Below are 20,840 nucleotides of genomic sequence, written 5' to 3' on the forward strand. Positions count from 1 at the left end.
TGGAGTTCTAAGGTCTGTAATGGGCGCGCACGGTTTCTGCAGTTCTGCTTCTAATGGCCCGGTGTTCTCATCTGCAGAAACGCCACAGAAAGCGAGGAACATGCAGCAGATGGGCAGCGGAACAGCCTAAAACTATGTCCCGTCTGTATGGTTTACAACTTTGAGCTTTTGTGTGTGTGTGTGTGGGGGGATGTTTAGAGGCTTTGTTATTCCTGACATTCTTTTTAATTTTTTAAAATATTTTTGTCTATAGTAAAGGCTTATTCTCAGGCTTCCCTGCAAAGTGGTAAAACCCTTACTTAATTCAGACACTTGTTTTATTGCCTTTCTTGTAAGGAATTTTTTTTTAGTTTTTTATTCTTTAATAATTTCCTATACTTACACACGTATCTATATTATATCACCTCCCCATCTCCTCTCTCTGGAACCCCCAAACATGTTCTCCCACCCAATTTTCTGTCCTCTCCCCAATAACACACACAATGTAATTAGTGCTTTCTTCCTATGCATGGGTGTGGGGCCTGCACGTCCAGTGGAGCCATAGCAACCTCCCAACAGCCACACCCCCAAAGAAAACTGGCCTTCCCTTCCCAGAAGCCACCAACAGCCTGTAGCTTCTCAGCTAAGGGTAGGCCTCTGGGTGCCTCCATCCCAGGCTGCAATGCTGACTGGCATCGTGTACGTGACTGCACTGCTGTGAGCTCATGGGTGGAAAGGCCATGTCGTGTCCAGAGGACAACATTTCACAACACTCCACCTCATTCTCTCAGCCCCGCTCCTGTGACATTGCCTGGTCCTGATACAGATGTGTGTGGATGTGGAGGTCAGAGGACAGTTTGTGGAAGTCAGTGCTCTAATTCTACCATGTGGGTTCCAGGGACTGGTTGCAGGTCCTCAGACCTGGTGACAAGTGCCTTTACCCACAGAGCCACCTGTAGGAGATTTGTCCTTGCTGTTGAGACCGGTTCTCTCCCATCAGTGTGACTGCTTTGGAGGATGGAAGGTAGCTTTAGGAGTCTTTCAGGGCCTGCAGAGCATGACTGACACTATTTTCCACATAGCATGTGCTGAATTGCAGCCTGACTCCCAGGAGATCCAGAGGCGTAGAACTGGATGGAATGGAAGCCATTTCTTTTATTTGATATGAACGAATTAAACACAGAAACAAATGCCACAAATTCAGGCTCGCCCAACCTTTTGGCTTCTCTGAGCTACGTTGTCATTTCCAAAATTCACACCGGAGGAACAGTGCAGTCAAGTTACAAAGTGAAGAAAATCCGAATGCACTAAGAACCTTTCTGCATGGCATTGCATCCGTACCTCTCTTGGGTTATGGGTTGAACATGCCTGGTCTGGATCCCCCATGGTATGTGCCCGGCACTGTTCTAAATGCATTTTATTTGTGCACCCAATCTTTTGAGACAGGTTATCTAGTAAGGTGGAAGAGGGCCAGAGAAATCAACTGTAAGGTAAGGAAGCCCAGCAGCAGGAATTAAGGGGTTTGCTTTTGTGGTGCAGGGGATGGAAGTCAGGCCTTACAGTGCTAGGTAGGCAAGTGCTCTCTTTCTCTCTGAGTCACCTCCTCAGCCTCGTGTACTATGTAAGTTAGCCCTGCTACCTAGCACCTGCCTTCCCCTAGTCGTCTATTGATTCAGAAGGAGGGGGAAAAGGTACCCCATGAACTGTTTGTTTCTTGTCGGAGGTAGAAGAGTTATGAGGATTGCTTGAGTAACCGTTTTACACAGGGCTTCCTCAATGAACACAAAAGCTTTTGTATTTGAACTTGAGTGCTCCAAGAAGTGCTGAATAGCCATTGCCCGGCCTTAGACACAACTGCTCATTTCCTCTTCTTCAGCATGCAGGGTTGCACGTTGCACGTCGTGTTGCAGAGCTAGCGCGAGTACGTGTGTTCTTTCCACTGACCCCTGGGACACGAGTCGAGGGTGCAGAGCCGTCCCTGTTGCTGTGTGTGAGCGTTTGCTGTGCTGGCCAGCCTCCGTTAGCTGCTGGAAACATGACCATCAGCTAGATAGGCATTCGTGTCCTTGACCGCCTCACAGTCTGTTCCTGGGGCAGATAAGCAGCTGCGCAGGATGGTGTGAGCCCTGCTGTAACCGATAGGGACAGCGGCCCAGCTCAGAGCCCCAGCAGCGCATCCCGCATCCTTCAGAGGGCTGCGCTCATCCCGTACGCATGCAGCACGATTCCCCGAGAAGGTGGGGAGGAAGCGGTTTCTTTTGTGTGTGTGTGTGTGTGTGTGTGTGTGTGTGTGTGCTTTGAGCTTTGTTTCTTTGGAAGTTGGCTTAACGGAAGCAGGGAAATGAAAGACTTGGTTCTGAGATCATGCAGTGGCCTAGCTGGGAGCAGCCCTCCCCAGCAATCAGGCTTTTCTTTATCCCAGTGAGATGCTTCCAGACATGCAGGGTGGTTTTGTATGGCTTCATTGTGGAGGAACTTCGTCGTAGAACTCTGTGTGTAACACATTTTCCACTCAGTAAACTTGGATCTGTGAAGACGTTTCTCTCCCTAACCCAAATTAGGGGGATGAAAAAATCTTTATCTGACTTACATTTTAAAGAAGCGAATTATGAGTGCTATTGAAACTGGACACCTACACAATGGCGTGTTGTTGAGACTGTCAGGGCTGTTTGATTAGGTAACACCCGGATGTTTACCCTAAGGTAAAGGAATGCCAACGGAGCTTGGGCCAGGCCCACAGAGAGCTTGGTCTTGTCTGGCTGGATGCAGAGGCTTCTGAGAATGTGGGATAGCAGTCAACCCACGGGCCTGCCACTGTTACCTTGGGCTTTTATTCAGCCTCTCTGAGCTTTTGTGTGCGTGAGCTGGGTGCCACCGATTGAAGGCGCTGTCTGTGCAAACATCGGACAGCAGCGCTGGGCCTTTCTGTGAGGCTTTGAGCAGCTGGCATTGCCTTTCCTGACCCTCACTCCTGTCCGTGTTAGGGCATCCTCGCTCTCCACCCATACGTGTGAGCAGAGCAGATACTGACGAACGTGTGCAGCAAAGCAGTCCCCCCGCAGCTGGTCGTTCTTTACCAGGGGTGAGCTAGTTAAATCCAGTGGCCGAGAAGACTAAAACAAGGCAAGGTACCATGATGCGGTTCTCTGGCATTTGCTGTAGGTGAGAGAGAGAGATAGAACGTGGGGGCCAGAGAGAATCTGGCTCCGGCGTGCCGGTGTCCTGGGCTGGCACTACAGAACACACCCGCCGATGAAACATTTGAGACTCATGACCGCACTGTCCTTGCAGAGGACATGGATTTATATCTCAGCCCCTCTGCTTCCCAACCCCGGGAGCTTTAATTGTCTGTGTCACAACCTAGAATCTGCTCTTTCTTGGGTTGGTCTTGGGCAACTATCTTGACTATTAATTAATGTAGAAGGATCCAGTGCATTGCCCGGGTCTTGGCGGGGGGTTGGGAGAGGCACCTTTCTCTGGCCCTGGGCTGTAGCAGGAACTACCTAAGTATGAGCCTCAGGGTGAGCAGTCCATATTCCTCCACGGTTTCTGCATGAGCTCCTGTCCTGACTTCTCTCAGTGTGGACTGTAGCTGATGAGTAGCAGACAGGAAGCTCGAACAGCAATGAACACATTTTACGAGTGCCCTGAGCCCCAGCTTCATCCCCCGTAAAGAAAGTGAGGTTAGTAGCAGTGTGGTATCCAATTATGAAGTTGTTTCATTGGAAAACGTGACAAATGTTCCGTGCCCGTCAGTGTCGGAATTCCACTAGAGTTCTTCCTGCCGCCCTTGAGAAGACCATTGTGTAAGCCTTCTCTTTTTAACCACCTCTTGTCTTTAATTTATTCCTAAGAGAATTAAGAGAAGACAAAATAGGATTCAGCTAAGTGAACAAGTGCAGTTCAGCTGTGTTGCTTCTCGTGTTCCCATGCACGCCAGTCATAATAGAAAGGTATTTGAACCTTCGTAGACTTCCATGGGACCCCGCAGCAGTGGGTACGGGAAGACTCAGAGCTGTTCTGCCGGGTGGCACTCCTCAGATAAGCACATTGCTCTAGTGTTAGGAGCCTCCTGTTTAAACGCTGAGCACCAGCTATGAGCGCCAGAGATCATTGTCTCCATAATAAATGTCATCTCTCTCATCACAGCTCCCTGGGGACTCCAAGCAGGCTCAGCCCATGCTGATCCTGGAGTCACTTTCCCGGGCAGTAATTCTCAGTCCTCTAGCTGGTGTTTGAGCACATGCTGGCCCAGAGCAGGGAGACAAATGCACACGAATGCCAAACACAGGTCACCCATCTTAACAACCAGAAAGTCATACTTTCATAGATGCCATAAGGAATTTAGAATCGTCACCTTTACCCGTTGTCATCATTAGTGGGTTATGACATCTAGTGGGCTGTAGCCGTGATGTTTACTTACAAACAGATGAAGGGAGTAGGAAAAAAAACCCATGCACATTCTATGTGAAATGTCTCATCCGGTGCAGCTGATGTTTGCAGCCTAGTGCGGGAGCATTTGAATGTTCAGAACTCCTCTGGAACGAGGGTCCGTGCTGGTGAGTGCTTGTCCTCACCGAGAACTGTGGGGAGAGCTGCTCTATGTTCCAGGCTTGCTGCTGTGGATCTCATTCCCAGAAGCACCCACTTCTGACCTGGAAGACCCAGGGTAAAGAACGGTACTCACTCCGCTATGAAGCCTCCAGTGTGTGGACCCAAGGTAGATGTAGTGGTGAGAAGGGAAGACCCCAGTGCCCAGGTTCCTACTCCTGTCCCTGGGGGTATCTGGTCCCACCAGGTGGTGGCCCAGCAGCAGGGAGGCCCCAGGGGTGGCGGGGCACAGTAGCCAGGCAGACCAGTCACTTTCTAATCTTTATTTTAGCTTAGATGGGTTAGAAGAACTAGGAATTGAAATCCATTTGCAAGAAAATATTGAGCAGTAATGAATTGTTTGCAGAGTGCTCTGTATGACCTCACTAGTGTGTCTCGTGCTCTCTTTGTCTCCTTGGTTGTTTACTGAGCTCCCTTTGTTGCGAGTTCACGTATGTGAGTGGGTCTCTATGATGTGACGCCTTGACCCTTGGTCACACACCACCCAATATATAAAGATTTTACTAGCGCTCAGGGTGTGCCTAACATTGCATATGAAAAGGCTCAAAATACCCTTTAGTTCCTGTAGTCGCTCAGCTGCCCTCTCAGAACAGAGTTCCTCCTTAGAGAAGGGGCCAGCATAATGGCTGCTGTTTGAGTTTTATGCCGAGAGCTTTTGCTTTTGGGACAGGACGTTTGCAATTCCTGACCAGGAGCTTAAACACACACACACACACACACACACACACACACACACACACACACACACACATGCATGCACCCACATGCACTCGCATGCGCACATACACACCTCTCTCTCATACACACACACTCACACACACATGCACGCACACACGCACCCACATGCACTCGCACACACACACACACACACACACACACACACCACCACCACCACCACCACCACCATCACCACCATGGAAGTTGACTGTGTTATCTTAAGAGGAAACAATGCCTGTCTGCAGGACACCCTGAACTGCAGACACCAAGCAGCTGGTTGAGGCTGAGTGGTGAGGCCAGCGGAGCTGGGCAACCATACCTGGTGCACAGTGGGGTCCTGTGTTCCCTGTGTGGACTTGGAAAGAGAGGCTCCCTTTCCTGGTACTGTTTATTGAGTGGACACGTGGATAGGTAGGCCCGGAAGTCAGCACAGGTGACTGAGCTTCTGTCTGGCGGTGCTGGCAGTGAAACCCAGGGCCCTAAGTGCCAGCAGGTACTGCGCACTGAGCCACAAGCCCCGCCCTAGACATGGGCTTTCTTCTCTGGTCCTGAGCGAGTGTAACCTCCTGTCCCTGCACCCTTGTGGAAAGGGTGAGCAGAGTTCACCACACACTTTCCCTCCCGGGTCAGGCAGCTCCTGTGCTGTCTGTTTGTCCCTCCCCCGTGACTGTCGCTGAGAGTGAAGACTGACCCTTCTTCTTTGCCTGCAGACGAGGTCCCTGCTGAGTGTCTTTGAAGAGGATGCTGGCACCCTCACAGACTACACCAACCAGCTGCTGCAGGCGATGCAGCGTGTCTATGGTGCACAGGTATGCCACCCACCCCACCCTTGGAGTCAGAAAAATCTCAATCAATCGTTGGCCGAGAAGATGGCTTAGTGAACACCTGAGTTGGGAGCCCAGAGTGCGTCTCACATAGCTGGGCACAGTGTCCTGCTAGTGTCTTTCCAACACTGGAGGATACATAGGCAGAGCCCTGGGGCGTATTGGCCTGCCACCCTATGCTGTTGTAAAAATATAAAAAATAAAAACACTGTCTTTTATCCCCACTAGGTCCACCACTGCGGTGCCCCATGATATCTGATAGACATCTTAAAACTCAGTCAGCAAAGCGTCCCACCCACTTTGCTCCATCCCACAGTGCCGAGGCCTCCCTCTGAGCCTGGCAGCAGTCTCTACCTATCTAGTTCCCAAGGCAGGTGTCCATGCCAGAAACACACATCCCAGCTCTGTGGCGGCCCCGTGTCTCCAGCCGCCTCACACTTTCCTGCACTCAAACCGTCACATGAAAGAACACACGACACAATAACCTCTGACCCAATTGATAAGGTATAACTGCCCACCTAAACACACAAAACCCTGTACACATCCATCCCTTAAGAACATTAACAATGGGGTTGGGGACTTAGCTCAGTGGTAGAGCACTTGCCTAGCAAGCGCAAGGCCCTGGGTTCGGTCCCCAGCTCCGGAAAAAAGAAAAGAAAAGAGAACATTAACAACAACCTGTATATACACAGAGTGGAATCCTAACGACACCTTCCATGTTCTCTACTGGCTACCCTCTCTCTCCCCCTCTTCCGTTTCCATCTCCTCCTCTTCCTTCAAACTCTTCTCCCGCCCACCTTCCTTCTCCTCCAATGACAGGCCTCCTTCTATCCTGTTCCTGCCCTCACCTGTACTTTACAGATTCATTTAGGAGAAGGTTCTGGTGAAGTCACCTGAGTCCTGAGTATGTGTCTCAGGAAGGTAGGACAAGTGAGATGACCCCTGACACGTGGTCACACGTGTGTGTGTGTGTGTGTGTGTGTGTGTGTGTGTGTGTCCCCTCCCCGGTACATGAGCATGTATACATATCAGAGTTGGGTTTGGCTTTTTTTCTTTTTTAACTTTTCTTCACCTCAAAACAAGGATAGTCATGTTTCCCTTGCTTGAGAAAGTGCTGGGTTCTTCCTGTGAGTAGCATCAGGAGGGGACCCACAGAGCTGCTTTAATTATCTTTTTAATCCAACCCCACAGGGAAACACGGAGCCTCCACATTTATGAATGTGTGGGCTCAGTGTCTCGACGCGTTTTGTCTTTCTCATAATTAGGCAGTCTTGGATGTCAGTGTGGGCAGAGAGAAATGGCTTTCCCCCCATCTGAAGATGGGGTAGCCTCTTTGTTTTGAGGAACAAATATCTTGGCTTGCAAACCATGGAGAATAAGTTGCTGAGTAGCAAAAGCAAAGCTTTTTACAGACAAGAACTGCCACACACATCACTTTCCAAGGAAGGAGTGAGTCACTTACATGCAGAGTTACACATGGTAACGTTAGTGACACTGGATGGTTTGTACTGACCCTGCTCACTCACGTCTCAGTGTGCTCACATCCCTTCTGCTCACTGATGATATGGATGGCGTGAGTACCACAGGCCGCAGTGCGTGGCTCTTATGAATCCTGCAGAGTGGGACAGCCAGATGGCTCAGAGGGTCAAGGCGCCTGCCACTAAGCATGACAGCCTGAGCTCTGTCCCTAGAACTGACGTGGTCGAAGGGGAGAACCAACTCCTACAGGTTGTTCTCTGACCTCCACACACGTGCTGTGGCATGCTCGTGCACGGGCAGTCACACATGCGTGCACGCACACACACACACAAACTCAAAAACTGTAACTGAAAAATTTAAAAATATAATCGTATGTAGTTAGCAGGCATAATTCACCATGAGAAGAAGCCCTAGTCTTTCCCTTTAGAGAGCTTGCATTGGTCAGGAGACAGACGGTTACTACTGAGTGCCCGAAGGCCAGGGAGGAGGCTCACCTCCCCCGGAAGAGCTGTGCTGGGGTGTAAGTTCACTTTCTGTTACTGTGACAAGACACCCAAGAAAGTTGGCTTACAAGGGGAGCTGGGCTATCTGGCGCCACCCTTCAGTTCCGTGTGCACTTGGGCCTATGCCTTTGGGTCTGTGGTGAGGGGGTCCATTGTGGTGACGTGGGGAGAGCCCGGTGAAGGGAACTGCATGACTGATAGTGGCCAAGAAGTAGAAGAAGGCTTGCGTTCCACTGTCCACACTCCAAGGACCTAACTTCCTTCACTAGACCCCAGTTCTTAAAGGTTCCACCACCGCCCATATGCTATAAGCTGGTAACTAACCCCGGGGGTCATCTGAGACCCAGGCTGTCACAGGTGGGCCTCCGAAAGGAGAGTGGTTACAGTAGTTGGGATTTGTTTATTCGATGGCTACACTGCACACTGTCCAGAAGTGTCCCAGTCTGACCTGGGAGTATGTACTATTTCTACATGTCAGCTAAAAAGAAGACAGTGGGGAGAGACAGACAGAGAAAGACTGTCCAGACCCTTGACCTCAGCCACAGGAGAGAACACAGAAAGAGTCAGAGGCACACAGATGTGTGTATGCAGACATGTGCTGACATGGACTGAACCATTGTCTTTTTTGGTCTTCTGAGACAGGGTCTTATGTGGACTAGGCTGGTCTGGAACTCAGTTTGTAGCTGATGATAACCTTCGACCCTTGATCCTCCTGCCTCTGCCTCCCCAGTGCTAGGGTTACCGACATGTAGCACCGTACCTCAGTTCACAGTTTTCCCTAGAGGGTCTGAGGGCTCATGGGGCCCTGAAGTAAGAAAAGTCTCACTGAAAGTTTGAGCCGGAGTTCCTGGCTGGAGATAGAGACTTACAAACTGTGGTGTCAGGCAGGAGTCACTCGGTGTGTTCAGCTGGCTGTGGTGGACCTCTGTGAGTTCCAGGCCAGCCTGATCTACATAGTGAGTTCGGGGCCAGCCAGGGCTACATGGTGAGACTTTATCTCAAAAGGAAATAGTCTGTCGTGACGCTGAGATTGAACCTAGCGCCTCACGGTGTGCCAGGCAAGTGCTCGGCTGCGAGCCGGATCCCAGACCGTGCAGATAGTGTCGACGTTGCGAAGGATGGGTTCTTGTTTCAGATCTTATCTGCTTGCTTGTTTTGATGAGCCTTTCAGAATTTGGGAAAATATGACGAATTTCTCAGATTTTATTTCATTATCCTGAGTGCTTCTCTATTTTCCTCTGAGGAGTCTAAGTTTAATACAGTAGAAAAAATCCACTGTACTTATCGCTGACCTTCTCACTGCGAGGGGTAACTGAACACAATGACCCTGTCTCCTACTCCGTGCTTTCAAGCCCCAACACTGAACTGGCTCTATGTCCAGTCCCAGAAGCCTCTGCTCCGCCTTCCTGTGTCTGTCACAACCATTTGCTGAAGTCAAAACACTTCCTTACACATTTTTTTCTTCTGAACCAGAAAACTACTTTGTGCCAAAGCTAAGTAGGTCTTGCATTCTGCGAGGCCGGGACCCAGCTTCCAGCTCCTAGCACATGACTCTCATGTGGGCTGTCGACCGGCCAGCGCCCTCCTCCTCTGGCTACTGCTGCAGAGCCGTGGAAATGCCCTAGAGACAGCTGGCCAGCAGCGGCTTCCCGACTCGCACGGGCGGGGCCATGGCTTTTCAGGTTTATTGGAAAGGAGGAGATGTGTTTTGCTTGCTTTAGTACGTGTATATTTTAAGCTAGTAATTCTTCTCTATGTGTTCATTCTGGCCACCCTGCCGCCCCCAGTTTTCTTGGTTTTGTTTCTTGTTAGTCCCTAAATATTTTACATTTAAATATATTGAATTGTATCAGTAGAGTTTGATATTTGTTGTTTGTTTTAGAAAGACATAGGTGGTTTGGTTTTTTTTACTATTATATTTTAAAAGCCATTTATGTGGCTGGTGAGACACGGGTATTTTTAATCAGCCTGCTCTAGTCAGTGTCCTCTGGGTTTAGTTTAGAAGAAGGAAGACCAAGAAAAAGCAGAGAAGGTGAAATTAAAGTTGATGTCTCAGAATAGAAGCTAGAAATTCTGACTGGGGTTGGAACAGGAGTTGCTCTCTGGGGAGAAGCACTTTACGGTATGTGAATATGGAATCATTTAGAGAAAGCCCGGGGTGTTTGGGGACACAATGAGGAATCCAAAGTTAATGTCCTGTTACTGTGACTGCAGGAATAGGATAAAGACTGGGAATTTAACATACAGAAATAGCTGTCAAATATCGACTGTATAAACAATGTCCTCTTTAGCTTACCAATACTAGTTAGATCATAGAAATCGTGTGCTGGGCATCTATAAATGTACGCTTATATCTTAGCCTTCTGTCCTATTAGTAGATACGACTTCTAGCTGGCACAAGCAAGGTGTTTGATACAATATTGAAAGGCGCCGTCAGTCCTGTAGATGAGCCTTTGTAGGGGTTTGTATTCAGGTTCTAACACACTAGTTTGATAATTACAAGATTAGGTCGTTTTTTATTAAACCCTTTCTTATATAACAGAGCAGAATGCCTTCTCTGAAGGTTAGGATACAAGTTACCTAGTTGAGTTACAGACTTTGTGTGAATAAAGTCACATGTATGTAATGCAGTGTAGTAAGGCTGAACTTACCTTTGCTGTCTCCCACAAAGAACAATGAATGACAGTTAAGTTTTTAAAAAGAAAGAGAAGCAGAGAGCAGACACCCCTACTTTGGCTGGTTTGAGGGAACTTTTGGCCTAACCTCTGCAGTGAGCCTGTGAGTTAGCAAGGGGGTTGGCATCTCAGGGCAATAGTCCGTGTGGCCCCATTTTGTCTCTTAGCTGGCAGAAGAGCCATTGCCCACGCTAAGTGAGCCCGACCGTGGCTGTTCACCACAGAGGGAGGTGAGCACCCTGCATTACTAACGGAGCAAAAGCTTGCTGTTCAGGGCTCTCTGCTGCTCTCAGACTACTGGGCCAGTAAGTTCAAGATGCCTGAGGGGCCTGAACAAGAACAGGAAGAGATATCCACACTTAAGTTGGCACAGATCTTGCAGTCAATAAATTTGATTGTTTACTCACTTTACATCCATGTATCTGATAATTCTTTCTTTCCGAAGTAGGTTTAGAGTTCCTTGTTGTTTTTTTTTTAACATTGGACTCACCCAGGCTTAGGAGAGAGCTGCTTAGCTCGTGCTCTCAGCTGTCACACTGAGGTGGGGACCGGGTGAGTCTGACAGTGGTCAGGAAGACGGCCTGTTGTTGGTAGGTTGGTGAAGCCGGCTGTTCTTACTGCCTACCTTTCTTTCTCCTCTAATGGAAGACAGGCCACTCTGGTTGGTAATAGTGGTCTGGGAATAGTGTTTTAATACCTTAGAGAAAGTTTTTATCCCATCAGCATGTGTGTGTGTGTGTGTGTGTGTGTGTGTGTGTGTGTGTGTGTGTGTGTCCATGTCTAAATCTCCCATCAGCATAGCTGGGCCAGTTTTATACCAGGCTGGATTGGAGAGAGGGAGGCTTAGCCAGGCACAGTGAGTGCAGTGCACACACCCAGGGACAGCGGGAGGGGGGGCCCTTATAAGGTCAAACAAGGAGTGAAGCCTCCTCACTGTCCAGGTAATACCTTCTTACTAGGGTTGATGCTGGGGGAGCCAACTTTATAGAGCTGGGTGGGAAGTGGGAGAGGAAGCCAATGCATGCCATCCACAAGTTTGAGGTATTTAGTGTTGAAGCTCTCTTGACCCTTTCTCTGGAATCCTCAGCCATTATGGTCCCACATGGGTGTGTGTGTGTGTGTGTGTGTGTGTGTGTGTGTGTGTGTGTGTGTGGTGTTTCAGTATGTATGTGCTAGTGTGTATGTGTGTGAGTGTGTAGTGTGCATATATGTATGGTGTGTGTGTGTGATGCGTGTTGGTGTATGTGATGTGTGTTGGTGTGTGTGTGGTGTGTGTGATGTGTGTCGGTGTCTGTGTGTATTTGTGGTGTGTGTGTCTATGTGTGTGTGTAAATATATACGTGTGGGTGTCCCTGGAGACCAGAGGAGGGTGTTCGATCCCCTGGAGCTGGAGTTATAAGAAGTTGAGAGCCGCTGTCATGGGTGCTGGGAACCAAACTCCAGTGCTTTGCAAGAGCAGCAAGTGCTCTTACCTGCTGACCTCTCCCTCCAGCCCCTGGTGGGTCTCTTCTAGGTGACGCCGTGGTTACAGTGGGCTTGCTCACTTCCCTCTGCAAAGCCAGTGGCCCAGTCACATCTCTGCAGCCGCTCTTTCCTGTTGGGGATTTTCCTTCGTTTCTCTTTGTTGGCACAGGGTCTCGCTGTGCAGCCTGGCGGCCTGCAGTGAGGCTGTGCACCGCCACAGCCAGCTCTGAAGCTGTCCTTCACCACACGTGAGGAGCACGGAAAGAGTCACCCCAAACATCTGAAAGCTGTGGGCCCTAAAGTCCCTTTTAGATTCAGAAACAGTAAATCTCAAGCTGAAGCAAAGATAAGAGAGAAGGGGAGTAAAGTTACTTAAACACTGCAGTGTTCTCGGGCAAGAGAGGAGGCTCAGCAGGTAAAGGCATTTGCCGCCAAGTCTGATGACCGGAGTTTAATTCCCTGTCCCCAGTGTGGTAAAGGAAGAGAACTGACTCCCAAAGTTTGTCTTTAACTTCCACATGTTGGCACATACACACACACACACACACACACACACACACACACACACACACACACATGCACCAAATAAATGTTAAAGAAAATATTCTTCAGATGACAATAGTTGGTTTATAGCTAGACAGACAGATAATAGATGGTGGATGGATGGGGCGGGGGATATATTAAGTTGAACAAGTCACCACACCTCTGGGAAGCAATGAGAGCAGTGTCATCCACGGTGTGAGCTTGTGACAGCCAAGGGGGAAGCCGGTAGGAGGCAGACAGGTTCTCAGAGTCCAGGTCAGGCACCTCCTGTACATTATCTCATTTAGCTTTCCTAATTAAAGATTACGCTGAAGATCCAAGACTCAGAGAAGTTGTGTAGATTGCCTCGGGCCACACAGCCGACGAGTGGCAGAACCAGAAAAGCCTGAACTCACTCCCGGGCATGGTGCTGTGTTCTCGACACACTGGGCTCCCCTGACAAACTGGTCAGCCCCAGTTAAGGGTTTGCCTTTCAGAGGTTTGTCCTGTCCAGACAGAACAGCCTGGTTTCTGAACCTGACCTTTCTGAACCTTCTAGTTGTTAGTGGTGGGACCCAGTTTTTGAACCCAGAGTGACTTTCCTCCTTTCATTAGGTTTAAATCCAGATTACTTATGAATACATTTCACAGTCCTGACAGTCAAGCAGGTTTATTTACTTGCTTGAGACTTGGAAGCATTTTTTGGCTTCAGGTGTGAGGGGCAGAGCTGAGAGGTCTTGGGAAGCAGCTTCACAGAGCCTACCCGTGGCTGGCCTAGCCTACCCGTGGCTGTTTGGCATTCAGTGTCCACAGTGCTTCATCCTGCAGCCTCGGGGGCTTTCGTGATGTCAAAAGGGTCACTTTGACTCGTCCTTTTAACATAGGATTAATCAGTGACCTTGGACTCAACAGGCCAGAACCCCAGTCCTGGCTGCTTTCTCTATGACTGTGGATGCTGGCAAGATAAGCCACTGTGAGTTTTCTTGCAGTCCTTGGGTGGTCTGTAGAGTTGCTGCTGTAGAATGTGAGGTGCGCCCTACAGCCATCCTCCGAATGATAGAGCCACAGTGATTGCCTCGCACCTCACCTGCCTTGGGGCCCATCTGGTGTTCCGCACAGAGCCTCCACTCCAGCAATGCCTAGTCTCCTAGCAATCCCAGGACTCTTCCTCTGGAGCAAGCCCTTCCTTAGCTTGCCTACCTCCCTCCCCTCATAATCCTCATTTTCCTCCATGGAGCTCCTCTGTCTTAGGCCTTTCTGCTCTCCAGAATCCTCTCAGCCTTCCCTGTGTGGTGTGCATGTGCCCTGCCTGGGCAGGATCACAGGGATGGCCGGCAGGGCCTGAATCTCCTTTGGAACTGTGCTTTCTTGATTCCCAGTGACTTGCCTACCGCCGCTGTATAGGGCCAGTTTTCAGGATTTTCTGGGAGGCAGTGGTTCTCCACAGGAAGACGCCCTGGCTTTGGTTCTTTTTTTGTCTTGCAGCCTTCCTCCTCCTGATGGCAGGATGCTCCCGTGGTCCCCGGTGACCACTAGCAAAGGTGAACCCCTCAGCAAGCACACTGAGCACAGAAAGCGGCGGGCCAGCCACCCTGCTGGTGTGTCTCTGGCTGTTCACCAGTATGTGTGCCAGGCCATCTACACAGCTCACAGTTCTGTGCTCAGGATCCCCTTTGACCCCTCACCGACATCATAGCCAACAGAGTGTGTCTAAGTCCACTCTTGCCCACCCTCTCTTCCTTCCTAGCCAGAGGGCCCCGTATGCCCAGTGTCCTGTGCTAAAGCAGTCTGAACAGGGAAGGGGTGATGAGGGCTTTTTTCATCCCATAAACTGCTAGCTCCAGTCGGATGTCTTTCTGATGCCCGGCCTGGGATTGGGTGCAGGTCTTCACCTGGAGGCTGCCATCCCAGCTGGACCCTTGTCATCAGAAACCCATGCTCCTCATTCCTGGGCTGAGGCCTAGCACCTCTGTCTTCTCTGGCTTCCTCACCATAGACTGCCATTTGCCTCATGAGTAGGCACAGTCCTGCTGGGGCACTTTGGCTCCCCTCGGGTGTGTTTTGGTATCTCATTAAGGATCTTACGTCATCTCCTGACCAGCCTGTCGACTCTCCCTCCATCCCTGCTGTCTTCCACTTCAGCCACAGGGGACACTGCTTCTGCGTCCTCATCCGCTCACCCCCTGCCTTCTTCCCATAGCTCCTCAGAAGGTCAATACCGTCTGCCAGCATGTCTGCCCACCTTCTCCACTGTGGGTCTTGGGGATAGGCGTGAGTGCACCTCTCAACCTCTTGATGTCAGGCCACATCTGTGCCACTTGGAACAGGCCTCCAAGCCCATGGCTGTCTGTGGCTGACCCCAGGTGGATTTCCTCTACCTCAGTCTGAGCCTCAGCCTTCACACTGCCATGGGCGGTGCTGCCCACTGAGGCTCTTGGCAGTTTCTGGTAGCTCTGAGCAGTAAGCCTCTCTGGCACGGTAAGGTAAGCATTCCTTTGCCAGAAGGTTGGCTTGCCCATCAGGCTTGCCAGTCCATTGTCTACGCCTTGTCTGATGAACAAGAGGTTCTTTAACATAGGAGGAGCTGTCTGCAAACCCTTTGCCAGCTTGTCTTTTGGATGAATGGGAGGTAGCCAAGTGGAGACAGCAGCCCAAGAGCTGTTGCAGGACCAGGAAAGAAAGACCCATGTCAGATTTGTAGCTCAGAGGTAGAGCCTTGCTTAACTTTGAGGCCCTGGGTTCTGGTACACCAGAAAAACACACGTCTGCTCGTGCATGCATGTACACACACACACACACACACACACACACACACACACACACACACCGGAAAAACACACGTCTGCTCGTGCATGCATGTACACACACACACACACACACACACAAACACACACACACGCACACAGCATGATGTTACTCTCAGAACTCCATTAGAATCTTAATGCTGGCCCACCTCCCTTGCTGTCTTGCCCCCCAGGAAAGAGTGAGCTTTGTGTTCCTAACAAGAGGCCCCCTTAGACTTACTGCTTGCACATTGGCTGAACATTGGCCGAGCTCCCACTTCACAGGTTTCTCCCGTTCCCAGGGTGTAGGTTCATTAGCCCAGACTGGCAGGGCGCTTCCCGAAGCCTTCGTGACATGGGGATTAAGGATGAGTGAGGCTGGGGTGACACTGCCCACCATTCAGTGTCAGTTCAGGCAGGGTAGGGCCTTTGTGAGTGCTGGCTTCGCAGTGAGCTTCTGTGGGAGGAGCAGTAACTCCTGCCTGATGTATCAGACAGATACACAATATTTTAAGGTTAGACCTGGCAGAAGCCACTTGTGCTCTCATGTGCTATGTCCTGCCCTACCGAGGTCCTGTCCATGGTGTTCTTGACATCTGAGTGCCGTCCACTTGGCATGACCTCAGTGTCTCCCAGCAGCTCCTGAGAAAGCTTTTACATATAATCAGAGCACTCGTCAGAAACACAGAAGTGCTTCTGAAGACCTGAGGCCCCTGCTTGGTTTGCATGTAGAGAGGGTTATTATGTCTATTGACCATTTTGTGAAGGATTCAATATGGAGGGGCACTGCTGTAGAGTGAAGAGAGGGCCGTGAGGGGTGAGGCCAGGAGGACCAGGAGTGTGTCATCCTTAAGTCCATGGTGAGTGGGAGGCCAGCCTGAGCTTCAGTGAGATGCTGAAGGGAAAGAGGAGATTGTAGAAAACAGTGTGGAGTTCAGAATTAGACAGACCTAACTCGCGGCCCTGTCATGCCACCAACTAGCTGAGAGACACTGGACGAGCCTCTTTGTGCTTCAGTCCCTGCTTCATCTGTGAGGCTGTTAGTCACTCAGACCTGTCCTGTTGAGGGGCTGCAGTGGTGGCTCGGCAGTTAAGAAAGAGTGTGCAAACCCCGGCCCCCAGGGGCCAGCCTCAGGCAGATGCCAATCTCAGACAAACTCATCTTACTGGAAGCAAGGGACTCTTGTGTAACCCAGACAAGATCCAGACAAGACCCTCTCTTGAGAGCATCACTGCCAAGATCGGCCACTTTGCCTTCGGGTCGTATTTTACTGCCTTTTGTGATCCGGCCCTACTTTGTTAGGCAGTGGAGGTTGTTCACAGTTGGATTACAGGTATTATTCTAAACTGGGAGCTTAGGTTAATCTTTTGACCCATTCATATACTCATCCAACATGCTGGATGGCAGCCGTGTGCTAAGCTCTGTTGCCTGTCCCTGTGTAAACCAAGGCTAGAGGCCTGTGTGTGCACTCACCTGCTTCCTTGGCCCTGCCCCAAAGGAGAAGGACACAGAGGGCAGGTAAGGTAGCTAAAGTCGGGGCCTAGCGTGGGATGTTATCCTGGGAGGGAGGGAGAGCCATTTTCACAGCCATGCCTGCACCATAGGCAAGTAGAGGGAGCTGACGGGTCTGAGGAATGGCCCTAGGAGGATGCACAGCTCCATCACAGCGCAGAAGCAGGAGTCGTACGTTCTAGGTCTGCTGCATGGGAGGAGCCTAGAGGACAGGACAGCAGGAACAGGAGCAGGATGCTGGACCAGCGTTAGAGCCTTCCGGATGCTGCAGCTCCTCAGACAGTGCTTCCCTCCCGTCTTCCGGAGCTTGGGAATGGCTATGCTTCTGTCACAGCCGTCCCTGGTGCCAATGCTCTGATGACCCCTTCCCTCATACATCTCAGAGGATGGGGGCGGGGGGGCGTCTGCGGGCCTTGGCTTACTGACTGACTAACAGAAGGAGCAGTTTGTTCAGGGCCCTGTTTGCTCTAAAGCGAGCTCCGAAGCTTTGCTCACCTCAGCGTGGCCCTCTACATGTTGCCCAGACACAATCTCCAAGTACGGTGGTGCAAACTGACAATCTCAGGAGACTGAGCCAGGAGGCTCTTGAGTTCCAGGGTAGCCTGGGCTACAGAGCGAGACCCTGTCTGGGAGAAGAAGCGATCACTTCCCAGGCATGTGCATTCCTTGCCAGGGCTGCTCTGAGATGGTGCCCATCAGTGACACCGACACAGCTGACCTGCTCTGCTCTGTTCTTCCCACAGAATGAAATGTGTCTGGCCACGCAACAGCTTTCCAGGCAGCTGCTGGCATATGAAAAACAGGTAACTTGATGGTGGCTGTGCAGTCCAGTGCAGGGCCCGGGAACCCGAGAGGCCCCCTTCCAGGGTCTCCAAAGACACCTTGCAGAAAGGCCCCTGCCCCCTGCCTCCACCTTCCTTCTCTCTTCTTCTTCCTTTGCCAGGGGGGCTTCATTTTATCTTTTACCACTGACAAACTGTAACTCTGTAACTGGGATCCCTGAAGCTAGTCAACTACCCAGAGGGTTCCTGGTCTCCAGGAAGGCCAAGCCACTCAGTACCAGTTCCCAGAACAGAACCCTAGAGATACTGTCCTATTCAGACAAATGGCGTGGCCAGGGCAGGGTGCTGTTAGCCCTCTCAGCAGACTGCCTCTGCTGTGCCCCTGGGAGAAGGAAGGAAGTGGGTGCCAGCATGGAGTTTGGGGGTGAGTTTCCGGAGTGAATTCCTGCATTCATTTAACTCTCTCTGTTCTAGAATTTTGCACTGGGCAAAGGCGACGAAGAAGTAATTTCTACACTACATTATTTTTCCAAAGTGATGGATGAGGTAAGACGTGGAAATTTTTCTTTACGAACCTTCTTTCATCTGGTTTGAGCCCTGCGTATCTTAAAATACCTCGGATTTCTGAGGCTTGTTCCAAAACAGAGGTGGTAGTAACACCGTAATTGTGATTTGGAGGGAAAATAGACCACGAGGGCCTCCAGGCATTCAGTTTCCTGGTTTGTTGGCCTGCCGTGGTGTGTCTCCCTCTATACCTAGATAGCTGCAAACAGTAGGAGTTCGTTGTTTTGAAGCTTTGGAAGTCAGAAGACCATCCCAAGTAACCCACAAGGCCACATCCTGTGACCTAGATGGAGTCCTTCCTTCCCTCTTGGCTCCTGGTGGCTTCTGCTTGGCTTGGCTTGTGGCAACATCCCCCACGTCTGACTGATGTATCATGGCCTTCCTGCCGCCTGTGTTCTCATCTTCTGTCTGTATCTTTTGTTATAAAGATACTGTCCCTGAACTCAGGGACCACCTAGAAGTTCAGGGTTCTTTCCTTTTCCTGGCTACATTTGCCAAGACTCTGTTTCCACAACCTGGGTTCTAGATGGTTGTGTTCTTTGAGGGGGACCCAATTCAACCCACTGCAAAAGATTTCATACACCTTTTATTGTATGTGTGGGAAACCATGGTTATAGGAAGTTGCATAAATCTTAGCTGTAAAAATCATAAGTGGTCTGGGGATGTGGCCCAGGGGAACAATATCTGCCTAGCATGGGTTTAACGTCATCACTCTTTAAAATAAACTCCTCAGAGCTCCAGCACCGCTGGTACCAAAAGACCCTTGTGCACCACTGAGAAGCACGATGAACTCCAGCTTTTAAAGCCCCAGCAGTGTGGCTGTCACAATAACCATGTGGAGAAAAGAGAAAAGAGCTGTAGTGGCCAGGCACTGAGCCACGGTAATTGTGGGTTCTGACACCCATGTAGAACTGTACCAGCTGCAGCTGCTCCCCTCACCACTGCTGTCACCTGTGCTGTGGAGAGGTTTGTGGGAGGCACTGGAGAGGGACAGTTAACTGGCCATTGGTTCTGAGCTTTTTATTGTCTCATTGAACCATGAGGAAAAGACACTGAAATGTTTCTCTGGCTGTTCTGCAACCCCTGAAGAGCCCCCAGGGTCCCACAGGGTAATGGCGTAGTCCTCCAAAACCGCCCTGACTCTTGGGCCCCAGTTGTTAAGTCCCAGGCTTCTGGTGCTTCTGACTGACTGGCTAAAGTTGGAGGTTAGTAATTTGTGGGAGTGGCTCATAACTCAGGACTCGCTGTGCTTACCAGTCGTATTAAGATATCAGAGTACACAATGACCAGCTGAACGTGGTGACACGTTGGCAAGGTGTAGGGAGGGGCACAGAGCCTCCTACCTCTCTAGAGACCCACGTGCCAGGGTTACAGTCGGGAAGCTCCTCCTCTCTTAGCTAAACCAATCTAGAAACGTCATCACAGACATGCGTAAAGGTTTATTTCTACAATGATCACAGCCCTATCAAATTGGTAGTCATGATTAACCATCCCGCTTGTCACTCCTGCTCTGAGGTCTCTTTAAAATATGTCAACAGACCAGTGAGCCGGCCCTATGGGTAAGGGCACACCACCACAGTAGAAGGAGAACTGACTCCATAGATACACTGTTGTGCACATGCACACGAACACACAATAATGTAAAACATATGTCGAAAGGGTATAGAATCTATTTAAAAAGGGCAGCAAAGTAATGTTCGAGAGGTGTGAAGAGTTTTTTATCCTACTCAATTTTACAATTACTAATTGTGAATAAATACCTCGGGGAGGCAGTAGACATCTCCCCAAATCACGTGTCCATACGTAGAAGAGAGTCAGTCACTGGGCGAATGAGGCTGGTGGTCAGAAGATTGGCTGGGACACCCAGCTTACGGCTGCTACTCACTGCCTTCTGGGTCCCTTGGCGGGTGTGAGTCACGGGTAGGTAGTGTCAAGGGGTCTGTAGGGTCAGAGTTCACACAAGCCTCCTGGCGTCTGAAGCTGCTGCCAAATGGACCGAGGTTTGAGAAGAGAATCACTTCTGAGGTAGTTTCCTCCGCCTGTACCAGAACCAGGAGAATTTTCAAGATGAGCCAGCTGGCCCTGGAAGGAGATGACCGAGCCGGCAGGAGCGAGGCATACGGCACATTTAATAGAATGTGTTGGAGTGAGACCTTTGTTGTGAGCCGTACAGAGATTGCCTGTGGGTTCCTTATCCTCACAGAGGGCGTCACCGGTCCCTGTCAGCATTTTGAAGCACAGGATGGAGCTCTCTGTGTGTCCTCAGCAAAGCTACATGTGGTTAGACATCAGCAGCCCGTGCATCGCTCATGCCACACAAAAGGCAAATGACACGAATTCCACCCCGAGGAAGAGAAAGGTCAGGCAGGAGTCCTGACATGCTCGGTCACTTTCCTGCTTGCTTAATGTCTGTTTGAGCCCAGA

The 20,840-nt window shown here is 50.3% G+C and overlaps 1 protein-coding gene across 2 annotated transcripts in view; it reads left to right on the plus strand.

Annotated features, from left to right (window-relative positions):
• Appl2 (adaptor protein, phosphotyrosine interacting with PH domain and leucine zipper 2) overlaps positions 1-20,840 on the plus strand; it is a 52,907-nt gene that overhangs the window by 4,974 nt on the left and 27,093 nt on the right. For both annotated transcript variants that reach the window (XM_006241201.5, NM_001108741.1), the window contains exons 2-4: positions 6,018-6,116; positions 17,814-17,873; positions 18,327-18,398. In XM_006241201.5, coding sequence (XP_006241263.1) covers positions 6,018-6,116; positions 17,814-17,873; positions 18,327-18,398 — 231 coding nt within the window. The remainder of the gene's footprint in view (positions 1-6,017; positions 6,117-17,813; positions 17,874-18,326; positions 18,399-20,840) is intronic.

Source organism: Rattus norvegicus, chromosome 7, assembly GCF_036323735.1.
Source record: "Rattus norvegicus strain BN/NHsdMcwi chromosome 7, GRCr8, whole genome shotgun sequence".
NCBI classification, from domain to species: Eukaryota; Metazoa; Chordata; class Mammalia; order Rodentia; family Muridae; genus Rattus; species Rattus norvegicus.